The following is a 23,744-nucleotide window of genomic DNA, read 5'->3' as shown; positions in this document are numbered from 1 at the left end:
GACAGTCAGTTATATTTGTTTTGCTCTTTTCTTTTTGCGCAAAACCGATTTGTGTAGCACGTCGCAGATCTAGTATCAAGCGAGTTCGGATGGGTCACCGGAGATAGAAACTCTCGGCAGTTCTTCCGCCATCACGCGTCTACGTGAAGAGTGAACATTGCTGGACATCAAGATGTCGGTCGTCACTGAGATGATCGCTTCTCACCGCAACACGAAGGCAGCGGCTGAAGGTCTGTCTTCTACCAAGCTTGCAGGGAAGGCACAAGATGGAAACACGGGCGCTGTACTCCTCAAGAAAGGCACCCTTCGGCGTCTAAACAAAGCAAGTCTTTTGGAGCACCATCCCGTGAAAATGATCTTGACGGATATGGACGGCACGTTTCTGGACTCACATCATGCTGCGTCGAAGCCCAATGTAGAGGCTTTTGCTAGTCTCAAGTGTCGCGGTATTGTTGGCGTGATTGCAACAGGTCGGCCTCGCCAAAGTGTCATCAGCGGCGTTGGCCTACCAACATTTCAATGCATGATGAACCACGCGGCTGGACCGGGCATCTTCATGAACGGCAGTGTGGTCTATGGTCCAGAAGGCGAAATCATCTTTGAACGGCACATTGAGACAGAGGCGCAGCGGAAGGTCTTGCGCACCTTGGAGGGACTCGGCTGGCGAAACAGGGTCTGTGGCTACAATTCTCACGGAATATACTGTGAGGAGAAGAACGACGTCAACTGGCGTCTGCATCTCGAGTATGGAGAGCCCGAGCCTGTGCTTGTTCCAGAGGGACGGCTTGACGAGATGAAGTTCAGCAAGCTCATCATAAACGGAACGGATAACGAAATAGACGTCCTGCGGCCAAGTCTCGAATGCAAGCTGCCGGCAGGTGCTAAATGTGTGCGGCCGTTGACTTGGAACTTGGAGGTCATCCCGACCGGAATTTCCAAGGCAACAGGAATGAAAGTCCTGCTGGATCACTACGGCTTCTCGAGCAGTAACGTCCTCACTATGGGGGACAGCGAAAACGACATTGAGATGTTCCGCGCATCCGGAATTTCAGTTGCAGTCAAGAATGCTTCAGACATTGCTAAACAAGCCGCCGGGTACGAGACCGTTTCCAACGATCAACATGCATTCGCAGAAGTTGTGGCCACAATTTGTGAGAGCCGTCAAGGCTGCCCTTTTCCGTTCTAATTTTGTTCTCCAGGAGAACACGTTTTTAATCTGTTTTGTAATCGAGCGCCCAAACGTTTGTGCTCGTTTTGACGAGGATGCTTGCTGCACCGTCACCACTGTTTTTTCGAACACATTTTTATGACCGACCAGTGTTTCCAATTGTGAAACTGTCGATGAGACTTTGTTGCGGAAACATTTTTAAACTCTGGGCGTTTTAATGACTCAACGCAGCAGTGCCAACGGTGGCACACAGTGTCCTTGTCTCTGAAACATCAAGAGCTTCCCGTGATGTTGCACTTGGCCACCGGTGGACCCTAACCGCAGGCCGTGGTTTCACATGGACGCGTACAACCGTCGCCGGTATCGTACTATACGGTTTAAGTTTAACGGCACATATGAATAGAGAATCGTCTTCGCGTGCAATCGAGACTTCTCTAGGTGGAGGGAGGGTGAATTCGCTGCAGTGACGTCACCATGGCCATCGCCGTATAACCACGAAACGTGGGATTATGGGTCTCGCAGTACCGAATCAGTGGTGACGTAAGCGATGCCTCTGAGAAGTGTGCATCGTAGCCATCCTTTGTCAGGATGTACGGAAAATAAGGCCAATGAAACACGGCTCCGCCGACTCATTCGTGACGCGATTCACATTCTATGCGATGTAGTACAACCAGGGATAAACGCCTGGTGACGTAATTTATGCACCGGGATCCCAGTGTGTTTGCTGTGCAGCAGAGTGAAACTTGAGTCTTTGAATCAAGCCTCAACAGGGCAGCCTCCGACTGTGCCCTGTACTCCCACGGTTGCTTGTTAGCGCAGGATGACCTGACTTTTTAGTTGGCCGTGGTTCCTGCTAAGGGCCCCACTCGTCCCCATATGGCGTGACATATAACCACGATAGAAGACCTTTAGGATGATGAGGCAGATATTTAGCCGTTGAGAGACGAACGACCCCGGGAAGTGACAACGCAGTCCTTTGCTACCAATCGGCATATCTGCAAACACTCTCTGAATGGCGACCAAAAAGAGGCTTCTGGAACGTCGCCGTATCGTTCACTGATCCTGGTTGGATGAGGGGGGGCCTCCTACATACACGCATGTCAGGTTGTCTCGACATAGTGCTAGAAAATGTTGCCAAAACCCATTCGCAGGGTCCATGCCTCCATTTTACTGAATAAGTGTGCCATGTCAGTGAATGAAGAGTTATCTTCCTTGCCGTCGCCGCAGCGGAAAGATGAGAGGTTATCCGTTTGGTTGACGAGCGGCCTTACACCACTATGCATTGAGTTTTAAACTTTTACATGGTTTTGGCTTTTGCTCCAAGTGTGGACATGTCAACACTGCCCGTGTCAAATATACAGTCAAACCAAGAAAGGAACAGATTCATTGGGGTTCTTGCCGAATTCTGCTACGGGCAGTGAGTCGCCGTATTCCCGCTTGTCAGCGGCAACAACTAAGCAACCCGCTTCAACCAAAGTGGACCGTGCCAGAAAAAAGAGAAATAAGCACTACGCTGCCGTAGTCTACTTTTGTCTGGGTGGCGGCAGCTCTCGCGGTCTCCTTTCTCGTCGTAACAAATTGGAGCGCACCTCTTGTGCCAGTGTGTTTGGAGTTTCCCATTGTATTTGTCAACATAGGTGGCAACATGAAAGGTTTATTCACGTGTTGCATAGAGGATTGCCTGGTGGGCTTCGGAGAAGAGGAATATCCTGTGCCCTTCACCTGGGAAAAGCTCCGACGGCATTTTCCAGTTCGGATGCTGCTGACGGACATGGATGGGACGTTCCTCAATTCGGCCCACAAAGCGTCTGCTCCCAATGTTGCCGCATTCGCGTCTTTGAGAAAACACGGGATCATTCCTGTTGTGGCCACAGGACGGCCCCGGCAAAGCGTGATCGGTGGCATAGGCCGTGAGGTATACGAGCAAATGGTTCCCCATGGCAAAGGCCCTGGAATTTTCATGAATGGAAGCGTCGTCTATGGCCTTTCAGGAGAGCTCCTTTACGAAAAACATATCGAACAAAGTGACCTGGAGCAACTCTTGAAGGCGCTGGAGCGGACGGGCTGGCGGGAGCGCGTTTGTGGATACAACGAGGAAGGAATCTATTGCGAAGAAGAGAATGAATTCAACTTTAGACTCCATAATGAATACGGGGAACCAAGACCTATGGTTGTGGAAGGATGCCAGATCAGTACGATGAAGTTCAGCAAGGTGATTATAAACGGAACGGACGAGACCATTGACAAACTACGAGCAGAACTTGAGCCTCAACTGAGTTCGGGAGTGAAATGCGTTCGGCCGTTGACATGGAATCTTGAAGTCATTCCAGCTGGCATTTCCAAAGCGACAGGAATGCAAATTCTTCTTGACCACGTGGGGTTGACACGAGCAAATGTTGCTGCCATGGGGGATAGTGAGAACGACGTAGAGATGTTGAAGAAAGCCGGTGTTGCGATCGTCGTCGGGAATGGCACGGACGTCGCGAAACGGGCTGCCTTGTATCAAACGGTCTCTAACGATGAGAGCGCCTTTGCACAGGTGGCCAATGAACTGTTGTTGGCTCAAGCACATTGCACGTCCAAGCCGTAACTTAGACATAATCGGTGGTAGAGGGTTTTGATCTGTTTCCAATTTTTTTCATCGCTTTTGTGTGTTATGTCACGAATACATTTGACTGTTTGGCGTGATGTCTTTTGAGAGTCCAATTTGCAGTTCACCTCGTGAGGTAGTCCGTGGAAAACGGCGCTCATCGGAATATTTCTTTGAACTGGAAAATAATACAATTTGACAGAACGTGGCATGCTGCGGTGGCACTTGAAGGCAGCTAGCACAAAGATTCGGTCGCCCGGCTTAGCGTCGAAATCACTTGATGTGTTCGCATTGTGACCCAGGTATTCCATCAGAAGATGGCACCTCAATTTAGAAGGCATGACTTTCACTGCAGCCGACGCTCTCTTTAGAGCTTCGCGTTCGGCAGCCACAAAACAGTTTCACTAGAGAGAAGGGTTTAGACCGACGCCTAGGTGGAGGGCCAATGTTAACGTGGGAGGACAGGGGCTCGAAACCAAATATCAGGCGCAAATCACGCTACAAAAAAACCAGGATAGCCCCCGCAATTCGTATCCTGAGTCACGATAGCCTCACCCGGCTGTAAGAAGCGTCATTGCACATGGAAAAGTGTCTTTCCCAAGTTCGAAGGTCGAAAGTGCTGTCTTCTCTACGCAGTATGGCCGTGTTGCATTCTGAGGTCGTCCACCAACGATGGGAGAGAAGTGATGCAAAATCTTTTAACAGGCGTGGAGACCGAGGGAAGGCAGTGAACGGAACACAACCTATAATAATCAAGATCATACTATGTACCCAAATAACCCATCCACTGACTGCATTTCGAGTCAAAAAGTGGTGACGAATCACCATTCGGGTATTTACAGCCCGAACATCAGAAAATAAACCTAGATTAATCATGGATGACATAAATACTACCAAACCACCGGTTTTTTTCGCTGGCATGACTTTTAACACCGCATAGGGGATCGCGCTAGTTCTTGGGAAAACTCTGCATTATGTTAAACGTTACGTTGGATACGTTTTAATGTTGACTTACTATAGACCATGGGAGCATGCGTGGATGCCCAAAAGGAAACGTCAAAGTAGGGAGTGCCTTTGCTTGGTGGCGGCAAAATGTCATCCTCATGTACAGGGTATAACTGTGTTGCTTTCTTTAACGCATTGCTTTACGTGATCCTATATATCTCGGAATTCCACTCATATCACTGAAATTCACACGTAGGGTACAGTTTTAGCTCATGTGGCTCTGCGACGGACACCTTCACAGCTTGAGAGCATCACGGTGTACGTGAGTCTCCATAACAGAGAAACACACTTGACCTGTTTCGGTACTTTAAGAGCCTGGCAGGTGAGTTCAACTGCCCCCCGCAGCCACCCAAATACAGCATTCGGTGTTGGCGGTGAGCTCTCTAACGTCGTTTCAAACCTCTGGCTTCCTGCCTGTGCTTTCCGATAGACTTTGCATACAGCACTCCCTGTTACTGCACTCGTTCGGTAAAAGTGCCCGCCTCTACTACACCGTTCTGGTAGGAGTCCTGCCAAGCACACGATCCCTCAGCCGACAGACGCAAGGACGGGCTACAGAAGCACCAGTACTCGGAGGCACGAACCCTGGGGCCTTTCAAAACAGCGTTGAACCATTTTAGTCCTCTCAACGAGGTCCCACCACGTCGAGACCAAGTCTACGGTGATCTATCTTCCCTTGTGATAACTTGTCGCGGCAGCCCAGTCCAAGTTTTGTTTTCGCTGTTGCTGGTGCACAGTCACCGCCACACTGTATGGCGTCCCAGCCGTTTCAGATCGAGTTTCAGGTATCTACCAGCCTTGTCCGCCTCGACCAGAGGGGTGCATGTGCTGGTGCGGATCGCGATGCGCATGCCCCGGTTGAGTGGCGTTTTGTTGTTGCTGCAGCATTGCATGCGCTTGCTGCTGCATTTGGTAGCCGTAGCCGCCCGTCCCTGTCTCTGGATTTCCTTGTTGATACAGCTCGCGTTGTCGGCACACAGGGTGCGAACTACGACTCGCCGCTGTCGAGTGAACCGACACTCTTTCCTGTTGCACTTGTGCGGGAGGCATGCCACCATACCCTGCTCCACCCTCTGAGACTCCCGAATGGAGCACCTGCCGCGACATGCCATGTTCAAACTGTCGGGAGTGTTGCATGTGCAGGTGCGGTTGGGCGTGGACTCCACGCACGTGCTGCTGGCCGTGTGCCGCAGTCGCCTGGTGGAGAAAGCGGTTTGTTCCCCCGACTTCATGACTCCCCACCGGGTAGCCTTGACCTCCATTCGAGTACACCCCGTAGCTTGACGTATCGGCTCCTAGAGTCCGGGACTGCTGTTGCTGGGCATCCTCCGGATTGTTCGCATGGGTGGGATAGGTCGACCGAGGCGGCGATTGGATCTGCTGAGCCCCATGGACACGCGCGTCTCCCCCGGATCTCCAGGCATTTGCGTCGCGTTGTGCATGCACGCCCGCCACACCACTGGGGGATGCAGGCGTCCCCACGCCTTCCGCACCGGCCATGCCTCGTGTCGCTACGCCGTACGACAGCTGCTGTTGCAAGTGGAGCGCGTGTTGATGGCTAGCCTGCTGCTGTACGCGTTCCGGCCGCGCTTGCAGTGAAGCCTCTCGGTTGTCTCCGGGACCGAGTTGCGGCATACCAGGTGGAGTTTGACGGGTGATCACGCATGCGGGTCTCGCGCCACCGGACCCGTGCGGGGAGGCGTGCTGAGGCATCTGTCCAGAAAGGCTTCTTCCCACCTGTTGACTGCCTTGGTGTTGAAGGAGATGGAAATGCGAGGCAGCTGCCTGGTGTGGATGGTTGCCATGAGCGAAGCCATGTGCGCCGTGGAAAGCTTCAGTCTGCTGCACGCTTGACCCCCTGGGTGCCTGTTCGCGCCCGCCTTCACCGGCCCCGCTGTACCGTGCGAGGCGCCCTATATCTGGCCTCTCCGCTCCGAATGCGTATCCTTCCTTGGTAAGCTGCAGGTTCGCACCAAATGCCTCTTGCGGCTGGCCCTGCAACGGTGGCGCAGCCTGCCGAGTCTGCCCGATAGACAGCTCTTGGCCGTGAACGATGTGGGGTTCACTGACTCCCTTCACCCCCATCTGGAGCTCTTGAGGCGCGGCAGCTCCACGCACGCCTGCATGGGCCATCGCAACCTGACCACCTTGTGGGTGAGACTGAGAGGCGACCGCCCCAGCTTGCCGGTAGGCCCCTTGAGAAGGGTCGTGGACATACATAGCGTGCCTCGAGGCCTCAGGTTGAGGCTGCACGGCTGGCCGCATCCCTCGGAGGGTCTGGTGGACAGCGACGAGTCCGGTCTCCTGACACGCACCCACCGAACACTCTGCCACTCTTCGGCCACCCTGCGCGGCGCCTCCGCCGTCTGCCGGCACCTCTCCGTTTACGCGCCCATCGTACGCGTGGCTTTCTGCATTCGGTCGGAGAGGCATCTGCTGTCGCTGCGCAGGGACACCGTGAGGTGCGCCGGACACTGAACCGCGCAGAGGGCTCCCGATCCCGGCCTTCTGCAAGCCTCGCACTGCGTCCCCGCCTCCGGGACACCCCATGTGGACGCCAGAGAAGCCTAGCCCCGCAGCCTTGTCTCTCTCGGCCGGCGGCGAAGACAGGCATCGCCTCACATCCTGCAGTCCCCCTTCCATCTGAGTCGCAGACGCCTCCGCAGGCATGCCTCGCCGTAAGTCGGACTCCATCCCTCGGGGGGCTAAGGCCGATCCAAAGTGTCTCGCTTGAGTTCCTCGCTGCAACAGATCGACGTCTGAAGATCTGCGTCCTTGAGCCTCCTGCGGACGCTGGTTTGGAAACGCCCGTTCCGCCGCCAGGGGGGACACGGAACGCGCGTGAGCGGCGACAGTCTGGGGTGCGTGTGCGCGCGGTCCGCCGACTCCTTCGCTGTGGCCAGCTGGAGCACCCCGACTCTCTGCCACACGGACAGGCACGTGCCGGGTCGGAGAGACGTCCTGGGAGGCGTGACTCGCCCCAGTTGCCGGAACAGTGCGCGGAACGAACCCTCCCGCAAACGTCTTTGGCGGAGTGCCTGCGTCGCCTGCGAGGCCTGTTCTTCCTCCGTGCTCTCCGTGGCCTTCCCGTTGTTGTGGAGACGCGGAAGCACATGGCGAGCCGGAGCGAGGCCCACCTGCAGGGTGCGCAGGGGAGGCAACACGACCAAAGGACTGTGGATGCTCCACAAGGGAAGGCGACGCCCCTGACGCGCGGCTAGCGGGTCTCTGCGAATGCCGTGGGACAGCGTCTGCGTTGCATGAGGCAGGAGGCGCGAGCGTCGATGGCACATCCGGCTGGAGAAGTTTCTCCGAGGACGACGCAGCGGGGCCAGCTGGACGAGCCGTTTGCGACGCAGTCACCGAAGACGGCAGAGGCGCATGCAGCTGGGCCTGCCCCAGCTTGCCCGGGGCCTCTCGGGCGTCCGCGGCTCTGAGGAAAGAACAGGAGACAGGCAAAATCAGCAGGGTGGCATTTTGAGCCACATCCTTCAGCTCCATCCGCGGGAGAATCTGCCGCGGAGCACGAAACACTTGATTGACGAGAGACGAGCAAAAGGAAGACTATCGTCCGCTCCTTTTTTCGGCAAGGAACCAAACGCGTAGGGAGACTGTACCGCGAGAGAATCCGGCCGACCCAGAAGTCCCGCATTTGTCTTCCGCTGCGCACAGAGAGCGCGTAAGCCAAACGGATAGACGGCCATGCCTTGCCTACATGCAGTGATTCGTCGTCCTTCTCCGGCGCATTTCAAGACAGAGACGAAGAAAGCACAACTCGAAACACAGACACGACCGGCCTTTGAGCTCCATCCGATCCGCGGGAAAGCGTTCACGCTACAGCGCGAATGCCTGTCACCAAATGAAACGCCGTACGCGCAGCAAAAACAACCTAACGGTTTGAGACACAGCAACACTTTCCGCCGCACGGAGCCCTCGTCGCGTGCGCACTCGACGCGGGACCGAGGGCAAAGAAAAGGCGGGACATCAGAAAGAGGGTTGTGTCTTACTGGTGCTGGGAAACGAGTTTCTGAAGCGCACGGGCCAGGCCATCGAAGTCAACAGCGCCGAAGAAGAGCGACGCACAAGCCTGCATGCCGGGGAAACCCACGCCAAAGACACGGAGACAGACGCGACAGGTGAGAAACGGAGACACGGAAGGACAGAGAAACGAAGCGACGCGCCACGCAGACGATGCAGAGACGCGGAGGTCGCCTGGAAGAAAAGACTCCCCAGATGTCTACAGAAAAAAAAGGGGGATGGAGAGACAGATAGGGAGACAGAGAGGGAGAGAGAGAGGGAGAGAGACTTGTGTAGAATACGTCAGTTTTTTGAACGGGGGTGTGCTCGCGCGCAGGCACGATGCCACACAGGGCGGCAGGCCGCTGTACATTTTATCTCTGCCGACCACTTTAAAAGTCGAGTCCGTTCTCGACATCGTGGGGCACACGGTTACCTCCAGGACCACACCGTTTGGCTTTCTAATGTGGAAACCCGCGCACAGACCCGCTCGAATCAACGTCGCTTACACATGTGCAGGCCATGGTTACGGAGAGAGAGACAGAGGCGCCGCGGTGGAGCGCTGGCAAAGCTCATGCGCGATTCGACGCGACAGACACAAAGTGCGGTGAAAAAGACACCCCTCAGCTTTTCTCGCGCAGGTGCGCCAGTTTCGAAACGGTTTTTCGTTCCGCCCGGGCTCCTTCTCGAGAGCTGCCTTACCGCCAGAGAGTACGAAATCGCCAGGTGGAAATTTCGAGAGGCGCGCTCCATCTGGGGCTTCAACACTGCCGTGGAGACGAGGCGCTCGTGGCGCTGCAACTCCTGCGAAGGAAAGACAGGACCGAGGCATGTGAACGCGCGACACTACAACCTTTCTCCCCACGCTCCTCGAGAAACACGCAACGCACACGCACCTTCACCCACCCAGCCGTGACGCGAGCATATCCATGAAGTTGCCAGCATCCTCGCATGCATTCATGTGCCGATCCATGTCGTTCCGTCTATACTCATCTCTGTAGTCATCTGTGTTTGCGTCTGTCTACATCTGTAGATCTACCTATCTCATCTCTGAATGTGCACGTAGCAGCATATCTGCACACATGTTGACATATATCCTGGTGGAAGGTAGTAAAGGGACATTTTGTGGAGAGACGCCTTTTGCAGGTATGCAGAGACGTTTGCGGATGCCTGCACGGCGCGTTTGTCTCGCCGCAGGCGAACCATTGGAGCGAGGTTCCCTGGGTAAGGGGTCGGTGCCTGTCGATTCTTCTCTGCCTCACGTTCACAGATGTGTGTTCTTCGCGTACCTGCAGGAGTGCCGGAAGTTTGATGCCTTGCACGTGAATGAGAGAGACATGAGGAGGCGGGAAGGGATGGACTTTCAGCGCGGCAGTGAAGCATCGATACACCGAAAAAGGAGACAAGGCCGTGTGGGGGCTAGGCGTCCGCTGCGCGAGCCGATTCGGCGGTGCCTCGGCGCCCGCAACAGCCTCTCGACTCTTGAGTAAATCCCTGTCCTTCGACGCATCATCCGTAGCCTCTTCGCCCTTCCCTTCTGTCGCTGATTCGCCAGCGCGTCGCTCGGCACCCGACACAGTCGACGAGGCAGAGCTCGCAAGAGAAGAAGAAACACTCCCTCGGCCCTGGGAGACTTCCTGGGGTTGCGGGGTGTCCTCGGGGGACGGGAGAGCGGAAGAGGCTCGAGAGTCAGAAGGAGGAACTTTGACGCGGGGCTGAAGGAGAAGAACGGGGTGAGTCGGGGGGGGAGGCAGCGCCGGGGGAAGAAGCGAAGAAATTTCGAGCCGAGGAGGAAGGAGATGAAGAAAATGAAGAAGCGAGTAAAACCGGCAGTGATGGAGCGGCAGCAGCCGGTGCAACGCGAACTCCATGCAGAGACTGAAACGGCAAAGACACGCAGACGGCGCGTCACAGAAGATCACAGCAATACCACACAAAAAAGAAACGACGCCGAAAGATTGACGACAGCGGAATCTGATAAAATGGGAAACAATGGAGATCGCACGCTCCTTTCATTGAAAGAAACACGTGGCAAGGTATCTTCGGTCTTCCCTAGAAAAACATGACTTGCAATCTCTACCAGAATTCCGCAGTCGAATGGCCATATATATATATATATATATATATACATATACGTACATACGTGTGTGCATATATATATATATATATATATATATATATATATGTACATGCGTGCTGCGTGAGATGCGTCGTTTCCACAAGTGAGAAAACCAAAATGGAAGCAGACGATAGGACGCACAGACTGCGGTGCTGTCTCCTGTCTTTCCTACAGGTGTCGAAGCGAATCTGCCTCGCAGGCGCTTTTGAAGGCACCCACATTCTGTGTGCACTCGGATACATCTACATAGCCATGTAGAACCTAAATCTGTACCTATGAAAATATATCCATATATATATATATATATATATATATCTGTATGTAGAGGTATATCTGTATGTGGATGCATGCGGTTTGTCTGACCTGTCTGGGGCCTGTTGGGGAAGGAATCGGCACTCAATGAATGGTAGTTTGGGCAGAGGGACGAGAAGAGGAATTCCCGTCGGAGGGGTTTCGATCTCGGCGAGCGAACAGCCCTCGCGTTTCGACTCTTTGAGACTCGGCGTCTCCGGCGCGCCGTGTGGCCTCGCCCCGTTTCCGACCCCGTGGGAAGACGTCTCCTTTCCTCGGTCGCCTGAGTCTCCCTCGCCCTCGCCGTGTCCTGCATCGCTCGCAGACGAGGGAAGCGAGGCGGTATTTGACCGGGCCCTCGCGGGGCGTGACGCAAGGTCTGCCTTCTTCTCGACGACGAGCGCACGCAGTTCAGGGTTCCTGTGGATGTCGACTCGCCAGTTCCGGGCATCCAGATAGGCGAAGACGTTGCCGAGGACCGTGCGCATGCGCAAGTATTTGTTTCTGTACAGTCGGTAGTACTGAAACAGGCCTTCGTGGAGCTCCTCAACGAGGCAGCAGAAGCGAACAAAGGACGGATCTGCGTTCAGAGACTCCGACAGAGAAGGGTAGTAACACCGATACAGCCATTCTTCTCGGAGGCGTGCGTCAGAATCCTCGACACGCGGCGCGTCTCTTCCTTGCGTTTCATCGGACCTTCCTCGTGCGCCTGTCCAGGGCGCACTGGCCTCTTTGAAGGTTTCCTTCTTCGCGCCTTCTTCCGGGCAACCAGTCACGTACACAACTTGATACGTGATACAGTCGTCCTCTCCACAGGCGGAGGAGGGGAGAGGAGGGAAAGACGGAAGCGGGGCTCCACCTCTGGTCTGAGGTTCGCCCATCTCGTTCTTCTCTCCCTTCTCGCCTGTCTTTCCCTTTTCTTCTCGTTCCTGCTGCCGTTCTCGTCGGAGGGAGATGAGCGCCGAGTGGAAGGCGAGGTGAGCAGCCAGCGATCGAAGCGGCTGCAGAAGCCACGCGGCAGATTCCTGCAACGCGTCTCGCGCGGAAGAAGGAAACGAAGCGCTCGGCGAAGGCTCCTTCTGGCGAGCTCGAAGGGCGAGCGACTGCAGCAAGTGTGCGATGAAGGTCGGGATGTTGTTCAGTGGAAGACACGGCGCAACATAACTGAAAAAAAGACACACACGGCGCGGAGTCTCGACAATGAGAGGCAAACGTAAAACGTCTAACCGAAAAAAATACCAAGTCACAGTCACACACTCGTCTCCCACTGACGTTCATGCACATGCATAGGAATCGGCATACAACAGAGACAGCGCCGATAAAGAGATCTAGGTAGAGGCAAATGGATAGGCTTTACGTTTCGTCGATTACACAGGTCAACATAGATAGGACACACACATATGTCCGGTGTCCGCGTCAGTCCTTTTATGGAGCTTATCAACCTGTCCACATCTCTCCAAATCTCCTATATACAGATACATACATATATACATATATATAGGTGCCGGCACACATGCCTTGTTTGGTTGGAAGCAAGAGACAAACTTACCACATGAAGCTTTTGAGCACAGACAGGCTCCGGTGTCTTTCGCTATCCTTCGATCCTGCGGGCGAAACTGGGCCGAGTCGAAGTTGGAAGAAGGGAAGGACGACTCGCACGCTGACAAACCCGGACAGTTCACGCAACAAAAAGGGCAAAAGCGTGAAGCCTAGTGTGTATACAGACATGCATATAAACGTATCTACAACGGGTTAGGCTTAAGATATATATATATGCATAAGTATGGATGTACACTTATAACATATCCAAATATATATATATATATATATATATACATATATGCACATATTTGTATACGTGTATGAATGTGGAGACACGACGTCGGTTGTTTTTCTGGGCGTTTTTGTGTGTTCCATGGAGTATGCGTTGCCGCCTCTTGTGCTCCTCGTACCATCCATCTGGATCGGTGTGTAGCCGCGGTAGAAGTGGAGGGATTTCGTCTTGCGTCTCTGCGCTGACGCTCGGTCTTTGGCTGACGAGTGCGGAGCCCCACGGGGCAAGAAGAGCTTGTGTGGTTGCGGAGGACCAGGCGATTTCCGTGCACGGCGTTCGTCTCGGGATTTTTTCTTTCTCGCTTTCCTTGGAATCTTCCTGGCTCTGTTCTCTCTGCGGTCCTTGCGAAAGGGTTGCGGCGCCTCCGTTCGCGAGGAGGGGCCAAGGCAGGTTGAAGAGTTTAGGTCTGACGAACTTCCACTTCTCTTGTGGATCAGAGAGCAAACCTCCGGAGAAAAGACCCGCGCAACCGTCTTCGCCTTCGCCTTCCACCTTCACCGCCGCGCCTGAAGGATCCGCGTTCCGGCCCTCTCTTGCGTCTGGACCGGTGGAGAGAGACGACCGCGCCCACCTCGGGAAAACGCATCGCGCGCGCGTCGCGAAGTCCGTGTAACTCACCCAGAGCGTGAGCGCCGAATCGTTCCCTTCGTCTTTCTCTTCTCGCGGCGGTGGCCCAGGCGCGTCGGCCTTCGCTTCCGAGGAAGGCAGCTTTTGCGCCACAGACGCCGCCGACAAAACGACGGACTCGACTGTGACGGGAGCAGAGAGGGCCGCGGACGCGTCCGCGAGCGCAGGCGGAGACCCCGAAGAGGAGAGGATCGCGGCTGGATTCAGCGCGACTTTGGCGGTGGAGTACACGGCGAAGACGCGACAGAACTGCAAAAGAGGGAGGAGGACTTGGGGAAGAAGAAGGCCAGGGAAGAAGAAGAGCGAGGCGACGGGCGCCGTCGTGCAGAGCGAGTGCGTGCCGCCCAGCAGCGGCGACGCGCACGAAAGCTTCAAGCACGTGCCGGGGCCGAGAAAGAGTCGAGGCAGTTCTGCGAGAAGTGAAGACGACCGCTTCGAGTCGGACGGAGAGGACGAGGCGCCGAGAAGGAAGAAAGAAGAGACAGCGGGAGCAAGGAGACCTCGACGCGGGGCCTTTGCCCGCGTCTCTCTCTCGGCGGTCCCCGTTCCGCTCGCTTCCTCGCCCGCCCCTTTCTCTCGCTTCACCTTGAAAGTTCCTTCCTTCTGTTCGCCTTGGTCGACTCGGATCGCCACACAGGCCGCGGACGCAAAGTGTTTCAGCGCAGCGGCAAAGGACGCGAGAAGCAACACCTGGAAGGAGGCTGCGTGGTGAATCCGCGACAACATCTCGCGTTCTTCTCGCTTCTCGCTCTTGACCGCCTCGTCCAGACTCGCCAGGAGAGCGACGGACGCGGCGGCGTCCATGTCCACGTACTGCACCGTCTTGGCCCCAGCCGCTCCGCTTCCCGTGGCTGCTCGCGCCTGCTCGGTGCGCCCTGGAGGCCCGCCACGCGCCACCGCGTGGCCTCGAATATAAGCCGAAGGCTCGCCCGCGTCCGCTTGGCGCGGCTCGCCAGCGGCTTCCCCCGGCGGCGCCCGCGGCGCGTGGGCCGCGCACCTGGGAGTCTCCTCGCGACTGGAAGAGCCTCGTTCCAGCGGCCTTTCGCGGGTCTCTTGGAGGACAATGTACAGACGGAGACAGCATCGACAGGCGGGGTCGAGTCGGAGCAGCACAGGCGGGAGGCCAGGCACGCGCAGGAGGAGAGCAGGCAGAGAGGCGGAAGCGAGCGTCGAGTCCTCCTCAAGAGCCGCGGTTTCCTCCCCAGACAGAGACGGCTCCGACAGCGGGAGAGAAGAAAGCGCTGTCGACTTGTGTCCGGGTGAGAAGGCGGCTGACTCGCCGCTCCCCCGGGCGGCAGGTGTCTGCGTCGCTCGCGCAGGCGTGATGGCCTGTATGTACACGTGAGTCAGTTCCAGGCCTGCAGCTGCAGCGGCGTCGGAGAGGGCGCGAATGCTTTTCTCCGGCGAGTCGCACACGTCCGAAAAAGCCATGTGCACAGGCGCGTTCCCCGCTCTCTCCTTCGAGTCTCCACTGGTGCTTTCTTCGCGGCTCTTGCCTGCAGCCGGCGCCCCGCCATGGGGTGACCCCGAGAGCTCGCTGGTCGGCGCCACGTCCGTCGGCGTCTCTGCTGTGCCCGCGAGCGCCGCTTCGCCTTCCTTCTGCCTCTTCTCTCCATCATGTGGCTGCAGCAGAGCGGAGAAAAGGTCCGTTTTGCGAAACGCGACAACCCGCTTCTGCTGCAGCTGTCGGAAGTGGGCAGTAAAGGGTGTGCGGCGTCGAACAGGCCGCATCAGCAAAAGGCACGCGTGGAGAGAGAGGTAGGAGGCGAGCATTTCCGCGCTGCTCGACAGCAACTGGAGCGCAGTCCCCAGCTGGCGAGGCAGGAGCGCCCTGCCTGCCTCGACTTGCCGCGAGAAGAGCCAAGAGAGCTCCGGCGAGCTCGCCTCGACGTCGAACGCAAGCAGCGAGGCGGCGCCCAGCGGAGCGCCGGAAAGAGAAAACGCGGAGGCGAAAGCTGGCGAGAGCGAAGAACGAGGAGCGAGAGAAGACACTCCGGGAAACAGATGCGGAAAGAGAGGACGACGCGAGACCGGGGCTGGTGGGGTGGCGGCAGGGCCCCCGGGAGAGTTAGGCGCGCACGTGGGGAGAGAAAGACTGTCGGGACGTTCAGAGGAATCTGAGGAGACGCAGGCCGCAGACAGATGCGGTGCGAGAGACGCCAAGGCGATTGTACACTTCAACGTTTCGTACGCGTCCTCGGTCTCTGCGGCGAGATCTGAGACGCGGTCAGGGTGGGGCGCCGTTCGATGACCGAGGAAAGGTGAGAACGCAACCCGAGAGAGAGAGGCATCCGAACGCCAGTCGCGAGTCCGCCGCCGGGACGGCGTGCGGAGGAAAAAGATCAGCGCGCCGGGGAAACACGCGCGGATTTCCAGCGACTTCCCGTACGCGTGGCGCTGCAGAAACAAAAGGTCCGAATGCAGGTGGATGTACATCTCAAGACGCAGGAAGGCTGCCACGCACCGCCCCAGAGTCCGGGCGAAGGAAGCCACGGGACTGAGAGACGCCACGGGAGACGCGGGCGAAGCGCGCGTCTTCTCGTGCGAGAGGCCGCGTGCGTCTGCGTCGGAAGGCAGTGTACATACAGCTCGGAGGTCGGAACACTGCATCGTAACCAGGGACGACAGATCGTCAGCTGGAGGGGGCAAAGAGTGCCTGTCGTCCGCATGCGCCTGCGGTTCGCCATTTCTCCCGTCGTCTCCGCCTGGCTTCACCTCCCTTTCGCCCGGTTCGGGTCTGTCGCCTGGGGAGGCAGCCAGGCCACCAACGCGGCGATTCGTGCACGTTTGCACGTGTCTTATCTGGCATGTACACTCGATGTCAACTTCGCTCGGTGGGCGAGAAAGAGGCCTTCGGTCGCCCCTATCAGGCGCGTCTTCCCCGAGTGGCTCCGCCGCCCCTTCGCCCCTAGTCTCCCTCTCCGAATCCCTTCCCTCTGTCCCTGTCTCGCTCTCTCTCACACGCCAGAGCAGCTTCACAGCAGGCGAGCAGAACTCCCTTTCTCTCTCGCCTCCGTCTCCGCGTCTTCTCGCTCCCGCCCGGGTTCGTCCGTCGTCTTCCCTGCTTCCCTCCAGCTCGGCCCTGTTCTCCACGACGGCCTCTGCGCGCGCGCCGGTGGAACAGCGCGATGCAAACAGAGACGCGGGACACGGAAAAGAAGAGGACTCTCCGTGTCCGGCGTCGCTCGGCAGACTCTTTAGGAAATCGGAGAGAGGAAGAATGACCTCGCTCGCCTGGGCAGTTTCAGGGCGGCAGACGAAGGCGAGGCGCCGCGCCGTCACCAGAAGATAAAAGGCGTTGAAGGCGGAGACAGAAATGGGGAGACGAGGGACCGAGGAGCCGCGGCTTGTGTCTCGAGCTGAGTCGCGGAAGACAAACGCGCTTCGTCCTTCGCAGAGTGGAGGAGAAAAGAGAAAACTGAGAAGAGCGCGGCCGCCCCTCGGCTGACCAGCCAGCGCCTCTGAGGCGTCCTTGTCGACCGTGCACTCCAGCAGCAGACTTTCTTCCTCTGGATCTTCTGGTTGATGACGAGGGCTGTCGTTTTGCCCTCCTCTCGCTTCCTCGCCCATCTGCTCTTGTATTGTTCGCACGCCGTCGGGGCTGTCTGAGCTGCCGTCGCCTGGGCCAGAAGAAGACTCTGGAGAGATGCGAGAGACCAAGAACGGCTGCAGGTAAAGGCAGCGACTGCCGCAGGCTCCGCGCCGCTCGCGTGGCGTCGCTCCTGACTTCTCTCGTGCGCAGTCGTTGTGCGCATCGCACCGAGTGCTGGGGCCCGAAGCGACAGTAGAGAGATCCGGAAGCGCCGCGACAGCTGCCAGTGGCGAGGACGGTGCTTCGCCCTCCACGGTGGAGGGCGAAGCAAATCGTCCTTCTTGGTCGTCTCTCTGCAGTTCCAGGAGGACGTCCGCCTTTGCCGCGCAGGGAAGAGCGAGAGGCAGGAGGAGCGACAGCCCGCTGAGCTGTCTGAGCAGGCCTGCATGTCTCTTCAGGAGCGTGCGAATCGCGTGAAGGTAGTTCTTCACCGAGATGCGCAGCAGCGGCTTCCTCTCGTCTTCGCCCTGGCTGCTTCGAACGCTCTTCCCGCCCTGCTCGCCCCTTTCGTCTTCCCTCAGCGTCAGCCGAAACGGCAGGTGATGGAGCCGCACCGACGCGAACAGGCCTCGCTGTTTCGGAGCGAGAGACGCCCGGTTCCCCGGCCTTTCCTCTGCGAAAAGCACGCCGAGCGCATCTGCGAACGCCGTCGCGACAGGCGCAGACACCGGCTCTCGGGCTGCAGGAAAGAGCAAATAGGAGCACCCCACAACGTCGTCGTCGAACAGCACAGACGCGACGAGGAAGGCGTCCGAGGTCAAACGCGAAGAAGACACCAAAGCGTCGCTTTCCTCGTCGCTCACACGGATGCGGAAGAAAGCTGTGGATGTCCTGAAGGTCGCCGAGAGGAACGTCGGGCTTCCCCCTTCCCGGCCAGCTTCTCTTGCCTCTCCTTCGCGGTTTCGACCCGCCAGCCCCGGCTCGGCCTCTTCGAGATCGCGCGCAGCTTCTCCAGCGTCTCGCGGCGTCTCGGCGTCTCGACCTCTCTTCTTGGGCTTGGGGACGCCGATCGGTCGTGGTGTTGGAGTCGGTGTGGAGGCGAGCTCGTAGGCGCGAAGGTGGAGCAACTTTTCCAACGCCTCAGCCGCTTCTGAGGCGAGAACTCCGCCGAGCGACTGCGTCGGCGATGGCGCCTGTCTCTCGCCTTCTCCTAAACGCGCCGTCCAGTCGTTTTCTCCTCCCTCGCTTGCTTGGTCTCCGGCTCCAGCGCCATCCCCAGCAGCGTTTCTCTGCTTCAGAAGGCCTGGCGCCCGTTCTTGTGCGCGAAGGTGCGCATGCACATCGACTGCGACGGGCGCAGCGACGGTCCAGGCGGTGAGCTCTGGCGGGGCGGGAAGAAGATCGAATCGGTCTTTCCCGAGGGCGACGGCGGCGTCGCCGAGCAGCAAGTGAAACGCTGCCCGCCGAACGAGAGGCAAAAGCTGCAGAAGATCCCGAAGACTCCGCGGAACCGACAGGAGCAGATGCTGGAGACGGCGCGGCAGCCACGGACACCGAAACTGCCCCGCACCCGTCGTCGCGTCGATCGACAACTCGCAGGGTTGCCCGTAATAGAAGAGACGAAGGAGACACGTCGACGGAGACACTCCACAGGGAGAGAGAGAAGACGTAGCGGGAGACGGAGGAAGGGGCGAGAAAGGCGAGACGGGGATGCTGTGGCTGTCGACGAGGAAGTCGAGAGAGTCAGGGGCCGCAGCCTTGCAGAGGCTGACGAGGCCTTTGTCTTCCAGCTCTGCACGCATTTGTTCTCCCTCCCGAGCAGGATCGGTTCGTTGCCTCGTCTGCTCGTCCTCGACGCGCGCTGCGTCGACCTCTCCGAGCCCGCGGCCGCTCGGCGCGTCTGCGCTAGGCGCAGCAGGCCGGAAACTCAAGAGCGGAAAGCGCAGATGGTACGCGAGAGTCAGCAGTTGGAGGAGGCTGAGACACTGCGAGGCGCAGAAAACCCAGTCCTCCAGCAGCATCATGCTCGGCTGCCAGGTCGACAGGGCACGCCAGCACGCCTGCTGCGAGACCACCGACAGCGCAAACGCGTCGGCCTCGCACAGAGAGCCGCAAGAGAAAGACGAATGGAAGGATCGCTCGAAGAGATCCATCATGGGGTGCAAAGGCCACAGAGTGACGGAAACTCGCCAAGTCGAAGAGCAAAGAACAAACGCGAGAGACACAGGCATTGCAGCTGTCTCTTTTCCGACCACAGACCCCACCGTCCGGCCGCCCGAGGGCTCCGCTCCGCCGCTAGGTCCAGACGAAACCTGCACGGCAGCACTGCTCTCGGCTCCTCGCCTCTCTCCCTCTCCGTTCTGTCCCTCGCCCCTTCCGTTCCCTGTCTCGGCTCCAGAGTCTCGCGTCTCCCCATCTGCCTCTCTAACTGCAGCATTATTCCTCGGCTGAGCGTCACCCAAAGCAGGCGCCGATGCCGCGCCGCCTCCCGGCGTCTTCATCAGCGCCTGGAGGCATTTGTTTCTGAGGTCGGCGCAGGCGACATCGAAGCCGCCGAGAATCTGCAACTGCAGAAGCACCACCGTCTTCTTCCCCTCGCGTCCGGCGTCCTTCTCGCCGTCTCCTCCCGCGGCGTCAGTTGCATCTGTTTCCCAGTCGGCCTCCGCGTCGGCTGCAACCGCTGCTGCGGTCGCGAGGGGAACGAAGAATCTTTCTTCTTCGCCGTTCTCGCGCTCGCGCTCTCGCCACAGCCTCATGTCTTCGTCTGCCTCCTCTTCGCTCTCTGCGCCCGCCGCGAGTCTCAAAACGTGCGCCCGCTGCGTCGCGACTGTCTCCTCCCGGCTGTCTCCAGTTGCGTCCTCGGTCTCGCCCCCCGCAGACCCTCTCGGCAGCACTTCAGCGCGCGCCGTGGAGCCGGCGTGGGGAGTCCCTGCGGGCGGGAGAGACAGCGAAAGCGGCACGTCGAGCTCCCCAGAGCGAGACACGTGCGTCGCCAAGGCTCGATACGTCACGTGGGAAAGGAGGAGACGCCGAGGCGCCTTTGGGCTCGTACAGGAGAGACGCGAAGCCGAGAGCGACGCTGCGGACGAGACGCGCAGCAAACGAAGAGCTTGGTCACGGAGAAGATCCATCTCGGTACAGCCGCTGACGCGCCGCGCCGTAGTCCACACCGCGAAGAAGGCGTCGACCGCGGCCGGCTGCGAGGCGGCTGGAGGCAAAACGGCGCGCCCAGGGGAAGCGAAACTCGCGAGAGCCGCGGCGAGCTCCTCGTCCTCTGTCGCGTCAGCAGCCAAAGCAGTGGACGCGGGCACGGAGAAAGGCGAGTAAGGCTCTGGGGACGCGTCAGAGCGCTTGACGTCAACCACGGACAGGAGAAGGCCTTTCTCCGCTTCGAGATTTTCCAACTGACGCGCCGCATTTTCGCGCACTTGCGCCTGCCAGCGAAGCAACTCAGCCTCGCTCTCCTGCAACTGAAAACAGCAAAAGAACCAAGGGAACACACCAAATCAGTCAGGCTTTACGCGTACACCAACACCTATACAAACACATATATGTGTGGACATAAACACATAAAAACAAATACGCATGTATGTATGTATATATATATATATATATATATATATGTAGATATATGTAGATATATGTAGATATATATATATATATATCTGTATATATATAGATGTATATATATAGATGTAGATATACGTGTTTGCCTCGGTGTGTTTGTCGGGATAGCACTCAAGGTGGTCTATTTCTTGAAGTAGTTAAGTAGGGCATGAAGATTTGTGGAGGTACTTGCCGCGAGGGGGGGGTTGAGTGAAGGCGAACGAGACGGACGAGTGAAAAAACGGCGAGCAATGCATGCGAAGAAAACGGCCGAGGGTTGTTCGTTAAGCAGGCAGAGCCCTGGAGCTACGTCTTGCGTGGGAACTCACCTGGAGTCTCTCCGCGACGCTCGCCAGGCGGCTGCGGAGTAGAAACAGAAGCGTCGCGTTCACACCAAGAGGCGGACTGCCGCCTGGATTTGTCACGCCCAGAGAAGCTGCCGCGACTGCGTCTGTGCCGAAACCGTTGCCTTCGAGAATCGTGAGGCGAGCAGCCAAGGCCTGCAGTCTGCAGGGGAAAGGCATGCGAGGAAGAAACAAAAGGCGAAACGGTGAAGAGAAGAAGCGCGACACAGTGCGAGACAGAGGACGAAAGAAAGGCCGCATCGCAGGAAATCAATGGAAAAGGACTCCCGGCGTCGACCCAGGAGACGAGGCGAACGAGATGTCTTCGCATCACGAGGGCACGGCGTTCGGATTTCGCCGATGAGGCGGTTCCCCTGTTTCTGCTCTTTCGCCTGTTTCGTCTTTTTGTCTCGCGGTTGCTTTCGATTCTTCGACTCCGGTCGTCTTTCCAAGCTTACGTCGTGAGGTCGGAGACGGCGGTCACGCGAACCTCGTGGGGCAGGGAGATGTGGACGTGGGCGTCTTTCTCTAGGTGTATGTAGACCTCCTTCTTCGGGATCGGGGAGAAATGCAGCCGAAGAAGCAACGCATCTGCTACGCGTCGCCGCACTTCGTCCATGGCACCTGACAGGGAAAAAAGAAGATAAACAAGAGCCTACCCCGTCCTAGAGACATTGCCCGTTTGTTCTTTGTCGCCAATGGAAAAAAGAAACACCAGGAGCCCCCGCGCCCCGTTACATCGAACCGCGCGTATACACCAGAACTCCGTATCAACCGACCGCGCTTCTCAGCTCCACAAAGCAACGCGTATACATAGATGCATAGATGTATGCATAGATATGTATAGATCTGCACAGGTCTAAACGCATGCGTAGCTACAGAGGTTTATGGATATCTCTAATTAGATATAGATAAATACCGGTGCGCATGCCTATACTGCACAAATGCTGATATATATATATATATATATGTAATGCTTTTTAGGGTTTGTGGCGACTCCCCTGGGGGGAGGCTTTGCTCACTTTCTTCTTCTTCGCCTTTCGTTTCGCTGGCTTTCCCCAGGAGTTGCAACGGGAGAAGAAGGGGAAGACGCCGATACATGCCCGTGGCGAGCACGTCCACCGCTGCGTCGATCAGCGGTGCCGGAGGCAGCAGAGGCGGAATTTGCTGGTTTAGCTGCCACTGCGACTGCAAGAAGAGGAACCGAAAGCCCAAACCGGCAGATTCAAGCTCAAATAACAGTAAAAACGGCACCAATGTACAACAAGAAGCCTACAATATATCTATCTATCTATCTATCTATCTATCTATCTATCTATCTATCTATCTATCTATCTATCTATATACATATATATATATATATACGCATACATCTATATATCTATATCTATATATATATATATATATATAAATATATACGTATACGCATACATCTATACATCTATGTGTATATATATATATATATACATATATATACGTATACGCATACATCTATATATACATATATATAGATATTTATTTATATATATAAATATATACGTATACGCATACATCTATACATCTATGTGTATGTATGTATATATATATATATACATATATATACGTATACGCATACGTCTATACATCTATATCTATCTATCTATCTATCTATCTATCTATCTATATATATATATATATATATATATATGTATATATTTATATATATATATATATATATATATATACGTATACGCATACATCTATATATATATATATATATATTCGTATATGTATTTGGAGTCTGCATTTATGAGTGCCACGCAGTGTACAGCCGCCGAAGCATCTCAGTGAGGAGATACACGTCTTCAGTACCAAGGTTCCTCCCTCTTTTTCCTGGGTCCGTTTCACTTTGTCTCTCGTGGGTCTACCCTCTCGCCCCTCCCTTTTTTGCGTCAAATCAAGCCGTCGCAGCGCACGAGGAAAGCGTGTGGTGAGGAGGGCGCGACGAGAAGAGAAGGCGACGGGAAGGGGCGAAAGAAGAGAAAATGCGAGGAGAAGCAAGAGAAGACAGAAAGGGGGAAACAAAAAGAGTAGGCAGAAAAGAAACGCGATGAGGGAAGGACCACAAAGACGACGAAACGGGACTGTTCTTACCATGAGTGCGTCTTGAGGGATTCTTTGTTTCTGCTGGTCCATCGCGGCGATTTCCTGGAGGAGCTTTTCGACGACGCCGTGGTGCGGTTGTCTGATCCACCCTACGTCGAGGAGGAAGAGTTTGAGGAGGATTTCTCGTGTGTGGCGACAGTACTGGATCAAGGCCGTTCGAATCAGCGAACTTGCCGCCCTGCGATTTTCCTCTTCACTTGGATCTGCCAAAACGCTCTCCTCTCGATCCGCCCGGTCGGCGTCTCGAGGCGACGACGCCAGCAGAGACATCTGCGTATGCGCCACGCGAGTGCAACTGCGGAAATCGCGAGCGCATCTTTGCAACGCGAGGAGCAGAAGCGGCTGCAACGGCTGAGGGCGCGTCTCAAAGAAAGACGGAAGAATTGCTGACTCGGGATACAACGGAGGAAACTGAGGGAGAGTCTGAGGGAGAGTCTGAGAAGGCAGAGCAGCCGGAAAAGGAAGA

General features: G+C 56.5%; 3 protein-coding genes across 3 annotated transcripts; 2 read left to right on the top strand and 1 right to left on the bottom strand.

Annotated features, from left to right (window-relative positions):
* Positions 1-172: 172 nt before the first annotated feature.
* Positions 173-1,186, top strand: NCLIV_030250 (hypothetical protein; the record flags this gene model as incomplete). Its single annotated transcript, XM_003883221.1, has 1 exon — positions 173-1,186. One exon carries the CDS (start codon positions 173-175, stop codon positions 1,184-1,186), a length of 1,014 nt encoding a protein of 337 aa, XP_003883270.1.
* A 1,753-nt stretch (positions 1,187-2,939) lies between these two features.
* NCLIV_030240 (Haloacid dehalogenase-like hydrolase, related) lies at positions 2,940-3,758 on the top strand (the record flags this gene model as incomplete). Its single annotated transcript, XM_003883220.1, has 1 exon — positions 2,940-3,758. One exon carries the CDS (start codon positions 2,940-2,942, stop codon positions 3,756-3,758), a length of 819 nt encoding a protein of 272 aa, XP_003883269.1.
* A 1,794-nt stretch (positions 3,759-5,552) lies between these two features.
* Positions 5,553-23,548, bottom strand: NCLIV_030230 (conserved hypothetical protein; the record flags this gene model as incomplete). The annotated part of the gene is made up of 11 exons (XM_003883219.1): positions 5,553-8,196; positions 8,771-8,850; positions 9,483-9,584; positions 10,070-10,658; positions 11,263-12,354; positions 12,740-12,850; positions 13,143-20,653; positions 21,119-21,296; positions 21,592-21,757; positions 22,156-22,321; positions 23,267-23,548. The coding sequence occupies 11 exons, from the start codon at positions 23,546-23,548 to the stop codon at positions 5,553-5,555; spliced, it is 12,921 nt and encodes a 4,306-aa protein (XP_003883268.1).
* Positions 23,549-23,744: the final 196 nt, after the last annotated feature.

This window comes from Neospora caninum, chromosome VIII (genome assembly GCF_000208865.1).
Source record: "Neospora caninum Liverpool complete genome, chromosome VIII".
Lineage (NCBI taxonomy): Eukaryota > Apicomplexa > Conoidasida > Eucoccidiorida > Sarcocystidae > Neospora > Neospora caninum.
This window is presented reverse-complemented; position numbering and strand designations above follow the sequence as displayed.